At 36.8% G+C, this 17461-nt stretch overlaps 1 protein-coding gene across 1 annotated transcript; it reads right to left on the minus strand.

Annotated features, from left to right (window-relative positions):
* Window positions 1-473: 473 nt before the first annotated feature.
* LOC127656813 (serine/threonine-protein kinase PLK4-like) lies at window positions 474-15951 on the minus strand. Its single transcript, XM_052145290.1, is given in 17 exon segments — window positions 474-841; window positions 1013-1119; window positions 1589-1732; window positions 3357-3435; window positions 3603-3697; window positions 3935-4068; window positions 5294-5443; window positions 5575-5677; window positions 6450-6554; window positions 6909-7201; window positions 8907-8992; window positions 9127-9913; window positions 9916-10110; window positions 10206-10320; window positions 14698-14793; window positions 14914-15009; window positions 15784-15951. Coding segments are annotated over 17 exon segments (2715 nt in total). The 5' UTR covers window positions 15814-15951; the 3' UTR covers window positions 474-741.
* Window positions 15952-17461: the final 1510 nt, after the last annotated feature.

The raw sequence follows: 17461 nt of genomic DNA on the forward strand, positions 1-17461 counted from the left end.
CTTTTAAAGAAATTAATTGTTATAATTAGTAGTAAAGTAGTATTATTGTTTGCAAAATGTTGTAATAACATGGTAATATTTGATCACACACTAACATAGATCCAGATCCTTTTAGTTTCTTGCGATGGCCCCTGCCTGCATATGTACAAAAATTACTATTTAAAAAAAAAATAAACATTTATAATGTCACATTTAAAAGATAAATCAAATGGTTATATAAATAGGCTTCATTTTCTTTAAGCTAAAATTAATTTATTGTTAAATATTTTGGGGTAAAATATGAATGGGCAATTTCTTGATATTTTTTGTGAGATTCAGTCATTGTCAGTATCAATAACATTACCAGTTGGATTATTTGGTAAAGCCCACCCACATGTGCTAAATAAAGTGCAAATAGACAAAAAAAACAACAACAACAAAAATAGCAATAATACACCAAGCAGCAGATGTTTAATGCTTATATGTTTCTACATCTGACATTTCATTGAAGTGCTGAGGATTCAACTCAACTGGTAGAAAAAAAAATACAGACACCATATCTAAATACACAAGACAAAGACATTAAACCCATTATGTACAACATAAAAATATATAATTTTCATAATCTTTGGGACTATATGTACAAAGGTTTAAAAATGTATTTACAAACACTCAAAGCATTTTCATGACGATAATATGGCGTAAAAATCAGAAGTGCTTCAGAGAGGTCACAGGTCACATGAACACTGTTTGGCGTGATCCTCAGTGTCTGGCGGAAGGGCTGGCCAGAAGCCCAAGTATGGTGGAGAGGCAATGCAACTTCTCTTTAACCATCTCTGGTAACTTCTCATTCTCTTTATACCTGTGAGGACAAAAATAAATTAAACTTGACCCAGTTTACTGAATTTTATCTGAATAAATATGCTTGGTCTTATTGTGTCTTTCCAAATGTTTGTTTTCATAATCTTATGATGAAGTGAATGCCATTTCATGCTATATTGAATAAAATTATAATAATTTATGAGGTTTTAACCTGGTGATGTGTCCATCGGAGGAAGTAAAAATGATGCAAGAGACACCAACTTGAACCATCAGCTGGGATCCATCATTAAACTGAACCCAAACCTCACCATTTGTTAACTACAACACATATAATAAAACATGATTAATTGCTAATACTCTAGTATGCCACAAATAATCATGAAAAGCTTTGACTTATTGGTACACACGCGTAATACTGTATAGTCAAAGGAATTTTCCCAGTTAAATACGTCAACACCATTGATACTCCTACCTCAAAATGTAAACAATAGTTTGTAAAAACAAACAAAAAATTTGCTGACAGGTATGCATTTACAATGGAAGTCTATAGGGCAAGAGTACAATATCAGTGCAATTCTGTACACATTCTTTGGCTTGTTTCTACAAGCTGAGGAACAAGAAAACATCATTTTATGGTAATCAACAGTATGCCACAGATGCTGTCAGTAGGGCTTAACTTGTATTTAACCTGTAATATCTGACAAGAAATAAAAGGGGTAAAGAAATCATTCTAACAGAAGTCATTACATCCTATTTCATATCCTAAACTGCAAGTCAAACTATTTACCTGAGAGGCCCAGCCAATGTTCGGCACAAAGATGGACTTGAGCACCTTTCCTGGGTTAATGGTGCGTTCATCTTTGACTGACTGGGGTGAGCTGCCTTTTGCCATGCTAGCTGTCGTAAAGTCAGATCCAGTGTTGGAAATCATCTAGAGGTAATGTCAAATAAGGCACTGTTAAAGGAATAGTTCACCCAAAAATTAAAATGTTCATAATTTTCTTCTTTTTATAAGAATATGTCAGCTCTGTAGGTCCACACAATTCAAGTGAATGGTGGCCAGAACTTTGAAGCTCCAAAATGCAAATAAAGGTAGCATAAAATTAATCCATACATCCAAAAAACTCCAGTGTCTATAAAGACGTTATGATGTGGGTGAGAAACAATATTTCAAGTCAGTTGTAACTATAAATCTTCACTTTCACATTCACATTCTTCTTTTGTTTTTGGCGATTTGCAATCTTAGAGCACATCTGGATCGGTATCGGCTCCGATACTGAAGCTTTTAGACGGATCGGGTATCGGGCCAACTAGCCGATCCAAATCCGATACTGTGTGTTAGTCATGTTCGTTACTGTCAAATTCATAAAATTACATAAAAGAACAATTAAAACACAATTAAAGCAGTTCATATGACTCATACATTTTATTCAAAGCCACATGAAGACATGCAATAGCTCTGTGAATCACAAAAGGCTGTGTTTAATAAGTAAATATATCAAATGCGAGCACAGCTCTAGAGCGTCAGTGAATGGCGCTGCTCTGTTTACACACTCGCGGCTGTTTTTATCCTTCACGCGGTGTGTAATATTTGAGCGCTACTCACGAACAACATCTCAGATGTAGATGCTTAATAGTTTGGTTCACTTATAATATGTATTTAGAATGGCACTGGAGGTGTATTTTACCAGAATTTGAATAAGAAGCAAATTAAACTACTGTGAACTTGCATACAAACACACACATACAGGACGTCCTGGAGAGTTCAGAATGTCAAAATAAAAGCGTGAGGGTTTAAAAGTTAAAGGTGCACGATTGATATATATATATTACTATTATAATATATTATTATTTGTATACAAATGATAATAACATTTAAGTTGAATGGGTTCCAAAAAATAACTGATTGAGTGAAAAGTAAATTGATATCTTACAACTAAATTAAACAAAAAAAGCGATCCCGATCATTTAAAGTCCAGATCCAAGTTGAAAGAAATTTGCACACACATAAAATAAAAACTGCTTCTTTTCTACTGATGACATATACTGGAATTACTGTTAATTTTGCTGCTACAGTATACTAGTATCCAGTATACTAGTAATAATAACGTGTTTCTTAATAAGTTATAAATTTATATTGAAATAATGAGTAGTTTTTACATATTAAAGAGCACACCCAATAAGTTCCTCACAATAATGTAAAGATATTTTAAACTAATTATGCAAAAAAATAACACTGGTATCGGAATCAGGATCGGTATCGGCCGATACTGAGATTTCTGATATCGGAATTGGAAGAGAAAAAGTGGTATCGGTGCATCCGTACTTTTATGCTACCTTTATGTGCATTTTCTAAAATTCTTTGTTTTGTTCAGTTGAAGAAAGAAAGTCATACACATCTGAGATGGCATGGGGGTGAGTAAATGATAAAGAGAATTTTCATTTTTGAGCTAATAACAGAAATTATGTGTAAATTGTGGATGTGTTTAAATTAATATGCATGCATGACATACTGATGGTGTAATGTGGGGTGGCTGTGGAGGACTCAGGCACACCTGAGCGACCTCAGAAGGTGGAGCTGTATCAGAGCAACACTGAGGTTGAGGGGCTGGAACAGTTGGATTGGTGGGTCTTCTGATAGACAATTAGAAAAGAGCAGAAGACAGCAGAATGAGAACAAGTGTCATCTTTAACATGGATGTACTTCCTGAAAAGTGACAATGTGAACTCTTGTGCTCTGTAGAACATTATCTACTTATGTAAGTGAATGACATTTTGGATTTTCTAAACCCAAGCCTCACCTGCCGATTGTGATGGGAAAGAATGGTGTGTTTTTAGCACTACGCATCTCCTCAGCAGTGATAGCTGCTTCCAAAGATAGACACATCCGGTGACCCTGATAGAAACACAAACATATCAAGCCTTGATTGTTGGTCCAAGTATAAGAACAATGCAGCAATCAACCACCTGATATCTGAGAGTCCTAATATTAACATGCAAGCTTTAAATGTGAACCTATCAAAATGCAGAAAACATCAATTTGACTCATTTTTTTATTTTTATATAATATCCTCCTTTAAAAAAGGCAGATATCAGCTTTATTGGCACTAAAACGGATGCAGTAATACAGTACCTCCTCAGAGAGCTCCATGTAGAGTCTGCAGTCAGGGCTCAGTCCGCTCAGCCCAACATCACCCTTCATCGTGTATGACTTCCCACTCTTCTCCACCACACGCACCTGTTCACTCGTCTTATGGGTTTTTGCACCTAAACCAAAGATATGACAAAAACTCGTTTTTACACACCAATGGATATACTGTGGCATTCATGAAAATTATTTACTTGATCGATTAACTACTAACCTAACACATCTCAAAACACATTAGGTAAAAAAGGTTATGTTAAACATTATTTATCCCAGTTTAATGCATAGAGACAACTTTAAGTGACCATTTGAAGGATGACATTGAACATTTTAAATACTGTGGCACTTTTTGTTCTGGCTAAACCAATGGTGTGAGTTTGGGCCGGGACAATTTGTTTTACCAATCAAGCATCTGATAATCTTTCCCTCCAGATTTGTTAACCACTGTGAATGGACCTTTTAGTCAGATTCGACACAAAAGAATGATTCATTCATGAATCAGACATAGTTACTTCTCTCATGAACATCAAGCAGCGTCGACTTAAAGGAATGTTCCAGGATCAATACAAGATAAGATCAATCGAGAGCAATGGTGGCATAATGTTGATTACCGCAAAAACTTATTTTGACTCGTTCATCCTTATCTTTAAAAAAAACAAAAAAAAAAAAAACAAAAGAAGCAAAAATTGAAATTACAGTGAGGTATTTACAATGGAAGTGAATGGGGCCAATGTTTGGAGGGTTTCAAAAGGCAAGAATATGATGTTTATAATTTTGTAAAAGCACTTACATTAATTATTTTTTTAAAACTCATGTACTATTTGAGCTGCAAAGTTGTATAAATTATTATTTTTACAGTAATTTTATTGTTTTAGGATTTGTTGACATGGTTAAAAGTTTTAAAATTGGCTATAACTTTACACAGAAAAGGTTGGTACGTGATTTTATCTCACTAACATCAAGTTAAAATCTATATTGTTTACATCTTGTTGCTATACTTTTGAAACCGTGAGTATTTTAACATTTACCAATTGGCCCCCATTCACTTCCATTGTAAGTGTATCACTGGAACCCAGTCAATGTTGGAATCAACATTATGCAACAAATGCTGTCGATTGAGCTTAACTTGTATTGAACACTGAATAATCCTTTACATTTCAGTCTGTTCCTCACACAAAGTTATCGTATGGCTGCAGAAGACCTATATATACACAGCATGAATTTTATAGACTCTTCTTAATAACATTTTAATTTTTGGCTCAAATATTTTTTTTAAACCAAAACAAACACTCTGCACCACATCGATTCTTTTGCTTGAAATGTTACTTCTGAATTTGTGCTGCTCACCATCATAAAAGCACACCTCCAGGTCTGCGTTAGGAGAGTTCTCCATCAACATGCATTTGGCAAACTTTGTGAACAAGGTGACTTTGGGGGTCTTTGATTTCACCAAAAGGACAAACTTGGTGGCATACTGATACTTTTTCCAGTATTTTTCTGCGAGTAACAAATTAAAAAAGATATTGTATTTATTTAATGATCTTTAAAATACACAGTTATATAATTATATACAAATAAATGCATTCAACTGATATATCCATAGCTCAACATCTATCAAGCCACTGTACCTGGTAAATCCTCATAACTGCAGATGAGAATATCTTCAGGTGGGGAGGGTGGATGGTCTAGCACAGGGAAGCCTTTACCTTCATTGGGCTGGTACACAGTAACCTAACAACAAAGCATGTTAACTTTCATAATCTAGCATCTGTATTACATTATTTACTCTATATGACATCAATTAAATGGATAGTTCACCCAAAAATGAATATTTTATTATAATTTTCTCGCCCCCGTGCCATCCCAGATGTGAGACTTTCTTTATTCTGTTGAACACAAAGAATTTTAGAAGAATATTTCAACTCTGTAGGTCCATACAATGCAAGTGAATGGTGGCCAGAACTTTGAAGCTCCAAAAATCACATAAAGGTAACATAAAAGTAATCCATGTGACTCCAGTGATTAAATTCATATATTCAGAAGTGAGATTATAGCTATGGGTGAGAAACAATATTTAAGTCCAATTTTAATATCAATTATCCTCCCTGCCCAGTAGGTGGCTGTATGAACGAACAATGCAAATCTCCAAAAACAAAAGAAGAATGTGAAAAAGGAGATTTATAGTTAAAAAAAAAAAAAGGACATAAATATTGATCTGTTTCTCACCTACATTTATCATATCGATTCTGAAGACATGGATTTAACCACCGGAGTAGTATGGATTACATTTATGTGTCCTTTATATGTATTTTCGAACTTCAAACTTTTGGTCACCATTCACTTGCATTGTGACCTACAGAGCTGAAAAATGTTTCTTAACATCTTAGTTTGTGTTCAGCAGAAGAAAGAAAGTCATTCACATCTGGGATAGCATGAGGGTGAGTAAATGATAAGAGAATTTTCATTTTGGGGTGAATTATCCCTTTAAGGATTAGTTCCTCACCATGGATCCATCACAGGAGATCCTCAGCACCTCTTTGACTCTCTCCTGAGCTCCATGTCCTTTCAGAAGCTCCATACACACCTCTCCAGTGTCCAGGATGCTCACCTGAGGAGGAAAGGTATATATCTTGCATCACTAATATGTTTATATGCAGTCTTACACAGATTATGCTTAATAATGCCATGTAAGGCCATCTAAATGTCTAAAATAGTTCTATTTTATTGAGGAAAGATCATAAACTGTCAACAACTGGCACACATTTATGCATATTTGTTTACATTTTGACTACCAAAAATACGATAAGTTGAAATCTTATGTCAGGATTTTACAATAAACTGATTTTGGATAGTTATTATGATAATCATTAAAGTGAAATTGCAACATATGGTTCAGCTAGACTACATTCTGTTTGCTGTATGAGGCAGAGCTGGGATAAAGAGGAAATGTGGCATCACTTACTACAGCGTTTTTGGTCTTCTGTCTAATTGGCTTGAGTCTGGCAGCACAGAGCGGCGGAAAGCTCTTCTTAGAGCACGCATTTTCCTTCTTATCTATGTTTGATTTGCTTTTGGAGAGGGGTGGACCTAGAAACTGAGGTTCTTGGTTTGTGTGAGGGAACAGGTTTGGCTGCTGAGAGTAACGGCTGCTGGGTATGTCACTGCAGGAGGTTTGAGTTCCAACAGGTCCCCGTCCAGAGTGAAAGCTCCCACTGCTGCTGTGACTGCTCAGGTCTGCTGGCCTCTTGAAAGTTTCTGAAAGTAAAAGGTTTTTAAAGGGGTTAAATGCTTTAAAATGTCTCATTATATAATGCGTTTAGGTTATATTTTAAGAAAAGGTCACCCAAAAATGAAAATACCATCATCATTTACTCACCCTCAAGTCAATCAAAACCGTTTGATATTCTGTCTTTCATAAAACACAAAAGGTGACGCTTTACAGAATGTTTATGCTGCTGATTATTTATATTGTACAAATGACTTGTGTGATATACTCAAAATCTTCAGAAGCCTTATGATAGCTTTGCATTAGAAACAAAACAAAAATTAAGTAATTATAGACCTTATTCACAGTGATTCACACATCTTTGATTTTTGACGGGAATGAAAACGAGGCTGTGAAGGATAGACTTACCGTCTCTTCAATGTCTTGAACTATATAAAAACATCTTATTTTCCACAACTCATGTTGTCTGGAGTTTTTTGTCTAGAAAGATAAAGATATTTTTCAATGTTTCATCAGCGGAATGATCCAAAAACACTGTCAACCCATTGAAGAGACTGTATTTTTATGGAGGATGGAGCTGCTATGAATAAGGTCCTCATAGCACAATCCAAAACCAAATTTTTTTTTTTTATACAAATACAGTGCTGCACAGTAGAGCATCACAGTATTAATGAAAGCAGTGACGAAACTCTTGCTTAAGAAATTGCTTTAATATAATGTCATTATTTTTCATATATTATTACTATTATTCCCTCTACTACGACATTGAATCTTACATTTTACTATACAAAAGTAATATATTTGTTGCAATTTTTTAAATGTCACATATGTAGTTAAATTGAGCTTTTATTTTGGCATTTGCGGGAAACCAGATGTTTTTGATGACTTAATTTCTCACCTCTGGAAAAGCAGATCGCTATATGGGCTAATGTGCTTATTAAACTGCAAAAGGCTATGATTTAATTACATAAATATATAGTCTGCATGTGCAACACCCTTCACAGTGAATAAAGTGATCTGCTCTTTGTGATTAATACACACATGTGATGTTAATGATGCCAGTGTATAAACAGTAGCTTCTCACATTAACTTACTGTTGAAGCACGTAGCTCATGCAGACCGTATAGGCTATTTATTAAATTAAATCTCAGCCTTTTGTGGTTTAATCATCACACTAGGACAAATCACGATTTTGATTTGATGAATTGTGCATTTATACATTAATTACACATACATTCTGTGACATTCCACATTTAAAAATTAATTCTGTTGTTATAACTGGATTCTGCGATTCCGTCTGTGTTGTCCACAACGTGAAAATCATAGGGTCCTTAATGTCACTGGTCATGAGACACAAAAGAACGTTTCAACGTTTTGAACCAAAAACGGGCAAAAATTTGATTTGAGAGCTAAGGCAGATGGGAAGGTTTTCAGTGAATATCAACTTACATTTCAGTCTGCTCCACACACAAAGTTATCATATGACTTTAGAAGACTTGGAATATAGCACACAGGTTGTTTTAAGGTGCTGCATCTTTTTCTGTGCATAGCAGTATGAATCACATCTGCTCCCATTGTATGGAAAAGAGTAGCTCGGACATTACGCGTAACTTCTCTTGTATCACAGAACAAAGTTCGGAACAACAAGAAGGTAAAAAAACTCATATGAATTTTTGGGTGAACTATCAATTTCATAAACTGTAAGACGATCTATTAAACAAGAAGGAATTATACCATCGTTACTGAACCAAGGCTGTGTTTGAGAGTCAGATATTTGTGGTCTCATAGGAAGCTTTGATGTAGAGAAACAGGATCCCGCACTGAGAAAGAGAAAACATAAAATACTGATTACAAAAGACATTTTAATGATGCTAAATTGTGCAAACGTGGCACAAGCATTTGATGAATTCATAAATTCTCCAGATATTTCTGATAGAATCCCACTGCTTCTTACTTTGCAGGCTGTTTGACAGGTGGAGAGGGGAGACGCCCATGCTCAGAGTAGCTATGGGGCATATCTCTATAACTGGAAGTGGGTGGGAACAACCGGCCAGACTCTGGAAGCATCTCTTCTGAGTGGCATCTCTCTAGCGCCGCCTCCTGTCTAGTGTGGCTAAACCCAGTGCCTGATCGATCTGACGAATGAGCTCTTCTCAGGTAGTGAGAATGAGGCCATCCAGTGTCAGCACCCAGGGGAACTTGCCCACCATCCATTCTGGATAAATCATCTCGTGAATTCAGCTGCCAATCCTGTCCACTCTTAAAACTGGAACTGGTGGAATGATGTGGGGTGTGGCTGGGGATGGGCGCCATGCGATTGGGTAAGGGCTGTCCAATTACCTGCCTTGTTTTCCTCTGTAGCCGACTGCCACTGCTGTTGCTGGTGGTGTTGGATGTAGTGGATATGGTGGCTATGCCGCTGTCCATTGACCCTCCTTCACTGCACCCTGAGTCTTTGCTTGCAGTGGGCTCAATCTGAGTCATAAAGGGGTGGTCCAGCACAGCTGAGAGGCTAGGCCTGAAGTCAGGGTTCTTCTGCAACAGTTGCTGAATTAGATCCTGAGCCTCAGCTGATATGTGCGTGGGCATCTTATACTCTCCCAGCACCACCTTGTTGAGGGTGCGTTTCACCGTGTCCGTGTCAAAGGGAGGTCTGCCCGTGAGGAAGGCATAGAACATGCAGCCAAGCGACCAAACGTCTGACTCCAGGCCGTGAGCGCTGCGCGTGGCCACCTCAGGGAGATGTAGTTGGGTGTGCCGCACATTGTGAAGTGCTTCTCACTGGGCAGCTTGAGCTGTGTTGCCAGGCCGAAGTCTCCAATTTTTATGTTCATGCTGCTGGTGAGCAGGAGGTTGGAAAGGGTCAGATCTCTATGCATGATTCCATGAGTGTGGAGGTACAGCATGCCCTTAACAATCTGATGCATGAAGTGCCTTGCTGTGGTTAAAATAGACAAAAGTCAACATATAGACTTAAGCAGAATAACTCTATTTAATTTCACTCTAAATAAAACTTAAAACAATGACACTCACCCTCTTCCTCTGTAAATGATGTTTTCCTTTCTTTCAGGTAGCGGCTCATTTCTCCATTGTGACACATCTCCAGAACCAAGTACACATAATTACTGTCCTCAAAGTAATTGTACAGCTTGAGTCGGAAAACAAAAGAAAGGGGATTAGTCAGCATTCAGTTTTAAATCAGAGTCATTTAGGGCTACCCACACATTTTGACCAATGAATTTCCAATTAATTTTCCAGTCTCTCTCTTTTCCTTTCAACAAAAAGATGGCCCGATTGACTAGGCCTGTATGTAAGAGTTTTGGGGCCAGTTGAAGGAACTCTGACTTGCCCTATTGGGCCAGTGCTGCATTGTCACTACATCTTACAGTATGTACATTATGGGCATGTTTTTATGCGTACATTTGATTTATGTTTGGTTTTATGTTAAATATGTCACCAAGGTAACATAATCTTGCTGGAAAACATGAGGTGTGGTTTGGTCACAATAGTGAGTTTGGCTTGTGATAGTCATGGGAGCATTTCAGCAATCGTTTATGAATTTATAGCTTTCAAAGGGCTACATTACAGCTTTATAATTTCTAGCTATTATTGCTAATTAATAACATAATGCATTATTTATTGCAACGTTTTAAAGAAAAACAAGTTTTTAGTTGTACAACAAAATTGTGTTGTAAAGAAAAATAAGTTTAATGCAAAATATAACAATAATTATGCACTAGAAAAAAACATTTGTTAAATAGTAGCACTTTTTGAAATTTGTTGTGCCGGTGAAAATGTTGCCAGGGCAAGTAAAAAACTGAACTACTGGCCCAGCAGTTGCAAAATAAGTTTTCTATTCTGCTCTAATGTTTTCCATAATCTAATAGAAAGATACAAATCTGTTTGTACATCATATACATTACAGGTGCTTTAATAGTTTTTTTATGGAATGGTATGCCGAATGTTCCTTCTCCCTGAAAGATATCATTGAAATAAGTGTCCTGAGGTATCTCAGCGGTCTCTGTGACAGCACTAGACTCTGTAAACAGCAAACAAAAATGTGACCGTGGGCCTGACTGTAAAGAACAGAAAGGGTATATAGAAAAATAATTCACTGTGGGTTCCCTCAGGACTTTCCTATGGGTTTTAATAATGGGGGTTTTGAACCTATGAGAAAAATAAGGTCTGTGGTAAACATTACTTGACGATACATAAATGTATTCTACAAAATAAAGTCCACACAGTCATACCTCAAACGTGAATATTGAAGCCTTATTTTACACATAAGTTGAAAAATACCTTTAAAAAAACCCATAGGAAAATCCTGAGGGAACCAATGGTGAATTAGACTTCCAGGTTTGCCTACAAATTGATGTCACACCTGAACAGCTCTATTAAAAGAGACATTATTCAATGAAAAATGGATCACCTGGATCTCTTCTTTGGACACCCATTACACAGCACAACATTTACTCTTAACACACAGTAAAAGGATCAAGCTGCCGAATACCCCACCCCTAAAATACACAATTACCAGCCAGTTGCCAAATACAGTATTTACATTTTAGTCGCATAGCGTGAAATTTGTTTGCACACGTAAGTGATTTCCTCTCATTGTAGTAGAGGGTTGTGAATAGTGTAAGAATGAAAGTCGAAATTTTTACCCACCCCATCATCAGTGCACTTCTCACTAGTAAAACTGACCATTTTTTATATCAATTATTGAATGGTTACTAGTCAAATGTCCATTCTTGATATCAAAAATGGAATTACAACTGGTAAAAATGCTAATTATTAATATCTGTAAATCTGTATTTCAACATGTTATGTTTGGTATTTCAGATATCTGGAGATGGATTTCAGAAAATGGTCAGTTTTACTAGCAAAAAGTGCATCGCTGACATGTGAAATTGGAAGAAATACATTTTAGATATCTGTAATAGCGTTTTGAATAAGAGTGAATGACAGATCATTGTGAAATTCTACTAATGAAAATGCAGTTACAGATATTAAGAACTACATACTTTTTACTAGTTGAAATTAAAAATGTTATATCAAGAATGTGTATTCCTTCGAATGATGGCATCAATTTTATGTCAAGAATTAGCATTTTTACTAGTGCAAATATAATTTCTGATATCAAAAATGAGTGTTCACTAGTAGTAATTCCATTCCTGATTGGAAAGAATTAGCATATTAACTAGTGAAAATGTACCACACTATATGACCAAAGAAATACCATGATTACTGAACAAGAACTTGTTTAATATTTGTTATTAATATTTATATTTTAGTCAAAATCATAGAGACTGCTGTTGCAGATTTCCATTCGTATGTCAAGTAATTATCTTTGGAATTAACAGATGCAGCCTAAACTTATAATTGATAGTGTACAAATGTCTCTAATGTCCTCAGTTGACAGACTTGTGTTATCACACTAGGACTGGGTATCAGCATTCACCTCTCGATACGATAAATATTACATTATATATATATACACACACATTACTGTGCAAAAGTCTCAGGAACATAAGATGTTTCACAAAAACATTAGTCTTAATATGGTTATTTATATCTGCTACATTAGTGTGTCAATAGGAAATATACATTTTATACTCCCAAACATTCCTTTTGCAAATAGAGTAGAATAGAAGAACAGGGAGCCCTGCAACAGATAGCATGGCCCCCACTGAACATTGTGTCAGTCTAGGATTACACAGAAGCAATTGAGACAGCCTAAATAGATAGAGAACTGTGGCAAATTCTCCAAAAAGCTTGGAACATCCCATTTGCCAACAACCAAGAAAAACTCTATCAAGGTGTAAGTAGGACAATTTGAGCTGTTTTGAAGGCAAAAGTGTTCACACCAAATATTGATTGATTTTTCTGTTTACTGGACTTTGTATGACATTAATTGATAAATGAAAACTATGTCATAATTGTTTTTAAGAAATCCTCACTTTGAAAGTTTTTCAAAGTACTGTATGTCACGACTGGATATGCCACGATACAACACGATACATATTTCACGATTCGATATATCACGATAAAGCTTCTATTCCAATTCATTTGGGCTTAATTCAGCTATAATGTTTATTTTGCTTACATACAGTATTAAATAAATCATCTTTCAGATAATGCTTTTATTAATCCAGGGGACCATTTAACTAGGTAAATTATAGTAAAAAAATACTTTATTCTTATTCGTTTTTCATCCTTTTGGTCACAATATAGCTTTAGAAAAATATACAAAGTCCATGTATTCCATCATAAAATATGATCTTTTGAAATTTCATATATTATAGTGTATATATACTGATGAGCCAAAACATTATGACCACTCACAGGTGAAGCAAATAATGTTGATCATCTCCTATCAAGGCCACATGTCAAGGTCTGAGTAGATTAGATGGTAAACGAACAATCAGTTCTCATAGTCAATGTGGTGAATGCAGGAGAAATGGTCCAATGAGTCTCGTTTTCTTTTACATAACGTGGACTGCTGTGTACATGTGTGGCATTTTCCTGGGAAAGTGATGGTACCAGGATGCACTATGACAAGCCGATGGAGGGAGTGTGATGCTCTGGACAATGTTCTGCTGGGAAATCCCTGATGTCAGAGGCCTCATTTAGTAGGAAGGATAATGCGCCCTGCCACACTGCACACATTGTTTGGGAATGGTTTGAGGAACATGATGAAGAGTTCAAGGTGTTGCCCTGGCCTCCAATTCCTCAGATCTCAATCCGATTGAGCATCTGTGGGATGTGCTGGACCAACACGTCTGAACCACGGTATCTCCACCTTGCAAGTTACAGGACTTGCAAGGTGGAGATAAAATTGTAAAGTAAAATTGCTTCTTGACAGAATCAGTGCTTTTTGTGATTAGAATGAAATGTTTCTTTTGTTGTTTTTGATCAATAACTTACAGTAAAGTACAGAAAGGATTTAATAAAGAGACATTATTTAATGACCAAAGGATTATGTGGATCTCGTCTTTGGACTCAAATTACACAGAAAGAGAAAAAACAAACTTTTACTCTCAACACGCAGTGAAAAAAAATCTCTGAACTGAACTTCCTGTTTATTGAAATGCTGGCCATGATAAGAATACACAGATAGTTTAATATAAATATCACGATAAATGGATCTAATGTATCGATACCATATTGTAAGAAAAATATCATGATATATACAAATATTTCATTGTATCAACACAGCCCTTTATCACGCATGAAGAGCAATTTCTCAACTCTAGCCAGAGATTTGTAAGGTTTTACTCATTCCCATGACTACTTTTCCAAGCCCATAAATCACAATGTTCTAACTCTTCATTATTTTCACATTTTTCAATGAGAACAGAAGGGAACCTGTGCATTACTTAAAAATATTATGCAAGTCTGTTTAACAATCCAAGTCAAATAAACAGGACAGGTATAAAATGGATTCAGATTTCATTCTAAGCTACAGTACATCAGTTTATCTGCAACAGTAATGCAAGTTCTGTGATGAGGTTTTAGGGCTCACCTCAAGAACTGATGGGTGCTTCAACCGACACTGAATCTCCACCTCATTAATGACTCTCTGCACCATGCCCGCTTTGTGCATGGCCTTCTTGTCAATCTGCAAGTTCACATAGAGCACAATGAACAGATTTAAATTGATGCTGCACAACCACAAGTCTTGCACTATGGTCAGCTTTTTATACAAAAGATTGAAATACAGCAGAAAGTATGTTCTTACCATTTTGATGGCCACTTCCAAGCCTGTATTTACAGATTTTGCTCTGTAAACACATGCAAAAGAGCCCTTGCCCAGCAAGGTGAGAACTTTGAAGTCCTAAAGTTTAAAAATAATTGAGTTTGAATTAAATAGCAGAATAGCACACAAATGAAGTAAAATCAGTTGAAGAGGTCCCTCCAGTCCCCAGAGATTGACCTCATCCCTTGAGGGTTTCATTGGACCTAAACCACAGGATGAAATACTCCTACCTCGATTCTAAGATCCACAGATGAGGCTAAAATTCTGTCCTCGACCTTGTCTGTACATTTTTCTACAGTAGTCAGATTTTTCAGGAATGAATGGATTACATCCAACATCTTCCATAAGCTGTTGCGATCACGTCTCAACCCGACAACACAAAAGTAGCCCGTTGCGCACAGTGTGCACTCTTTGTTGACGAGTCAGTAGTTACCTGCATCTGACAGTGACATCTGTTCATCACTCTCCCGCTCTCCTCCCGCGACTCTACCTGACACTGACGCTACCACCTGTATCCTAGCAACAGTCTCCATGCTGGCAATTCCCAAAACACCTTTATCACACTAAGGATGAACAGACGGCGAGAGATCCAGGCGGTTGCAAAAACGTGTCTGATGCAGTTAGAATATTGTACTGAATTATATATAATTTATTTGATGAAAGATTTGGTCCCTGTATAACATAACGGTTGGATTTAAACGTTCTAACAAATGTGTTTAGAATAAACAGGTAGAAACCTAGGTTTTTATGAAGGGAATACTTCTTCTTTTTCGAATGCTGCTTTTCGAAACTTAAAACACACAACCGAACAGAAACATTTCACTGGCTGCTTGGCTCGCGGCCGCAACTTACCTCGATTTTATCACCGATTGAGACACTCATTTTCACTTCATAATCTCCTCAGTCCGATGATTTTTGAATGAAAGAATATCCTTATTTTTCAGTGGATGCGGGATGTTTTGACTTGAGTGTGACGTATGAAAATACATTTAAACGGCGTAATAGTTTCCCCCTGCAAAATGTTTGACTTTCCTCCATTTTGAAAAAATCCGCCCGTTTGAACTAGTAACGACGCGATCGACGTAACTGCGCGAATTGACCAATGGGTGATCAGATGTGGCACAACACGGAACTAGAAAAGTCTATCAAAATAAAGGTCCTACGTTTACGTCATTGGTTTTAACGTGTTTCATTTATTCTATGTCTGTCATGCATTTCCTAAAAAACAAAGGAGGCTTAAATTTGGAATTGCACGTTGATTTTGTACCATTATATATTCTACAGACTTCTGGATTCAGATATTTTCACATTCTGCAAATGAAAGTGGAGATTTATAGTGGTGAACTAAAACTTTAAATACAACATTTTGAATTTAAAAATGTTTTATGACTAATTGGTTATTCTGACCAGCAATACAAAAAAATCTGACTTTTCACAAATTTTAGTAAAACTATTTATTTAATTTAAATACAACTGTAAGTTTGTAAATTTAAGAATTAAGAGACATTTAATTTATTTGTAATTTAAAGGTGCTGTAAGCTTTTTTTTATTGAAAGTTGAATGTTCCTACACCCTGAAAGATATTAATGAAATAAGTGACCTGAGATATCTCCCCGGTCACTGTGACAGCACTAGACTCTGTAAACAGCAAACAAAAATGTGACGCTTTCTGCCTGTCAATCATTTTGCACATTCTGGTAGTATTGTAGTTACAGTGAAGTATTGCAAGTAGGTATAGCTGCAAGCCGGAGACCTCAAAATGGGGCGGAATCTCCAAAAGAAGGCGGAGTTAAGCCAAAAGCCAGTTGCGCCAACTCCAAAAGGGCCGTCACTTCCACTCACGGTTAAGGTTAGGGAAAGGGTTGGGGGCTCCCTATATCTTTAATGGCGATTTGGAGCTCATTTATCTCCGAGGGCCCCCTCCACCCAAAAATTGTTGAGCGGGGGTTGGGGGGACACATGAGTGCTTTGTCATATGCTGGAGGCATGATTTAGCATGGCTGACACCGCTTGTTTTATGCACATAAAATTCATGAATGTTGTTCAGTGACCTTTCACCCCATCTCCACCTCATTAGGCTCCCCCCAGTGAATTGTGGCTATTTCCACCACTGATCATGACAACAAAATTTTAAGGCTGGGGCCTGTGTAGCTGAGCGAGTATTGAGGTCTCCTAAGCAGCCAAATTGGTCTGGTTGCTAGGGAGGGTAGAGTCACTTGGGGCAGCCTCCTAGTGGTCGCCATAATGTAGCTCGCTCTCAGTGGGGCGCGTGGTGAGTTGTGCGTGGATGCTGCGGAGAATAGCGTGAAGCCTCCACACGCACTAGGTCTCCGCGGTAACGCACTCAACAAGCCACGTCCTCCGCCACCCAGATTGAGGAGTGTCACTGCGCCACTTGGAGTGCATTGGGAATTCCAAATTGGGGAGAAAATGGGAGTGAAAAAAAAAAAAGGTTTAAGGCTGTTCTGATGCAGATTAGCAGACTGAAAAATTACATTTGTGATACACAAAGACACAATAATGTATTCTA

The sequence above is a fragment of the Xyrauchen texanus genome, chromosome 16 (genome assembly GCF_025860055.1).
Source record: "Xyrauchen texanus isolate HMW12.3.18 chromosome 16, RBS_HiC_50CHRs, whole genome shotgun sequence".
Lineage (NCBI taxonomy): Eukaryota > Metazoa > Chordata > Actinopteri > Cypriniformes > Catostomidae > Xyrauchen > Xyrauchen texanus.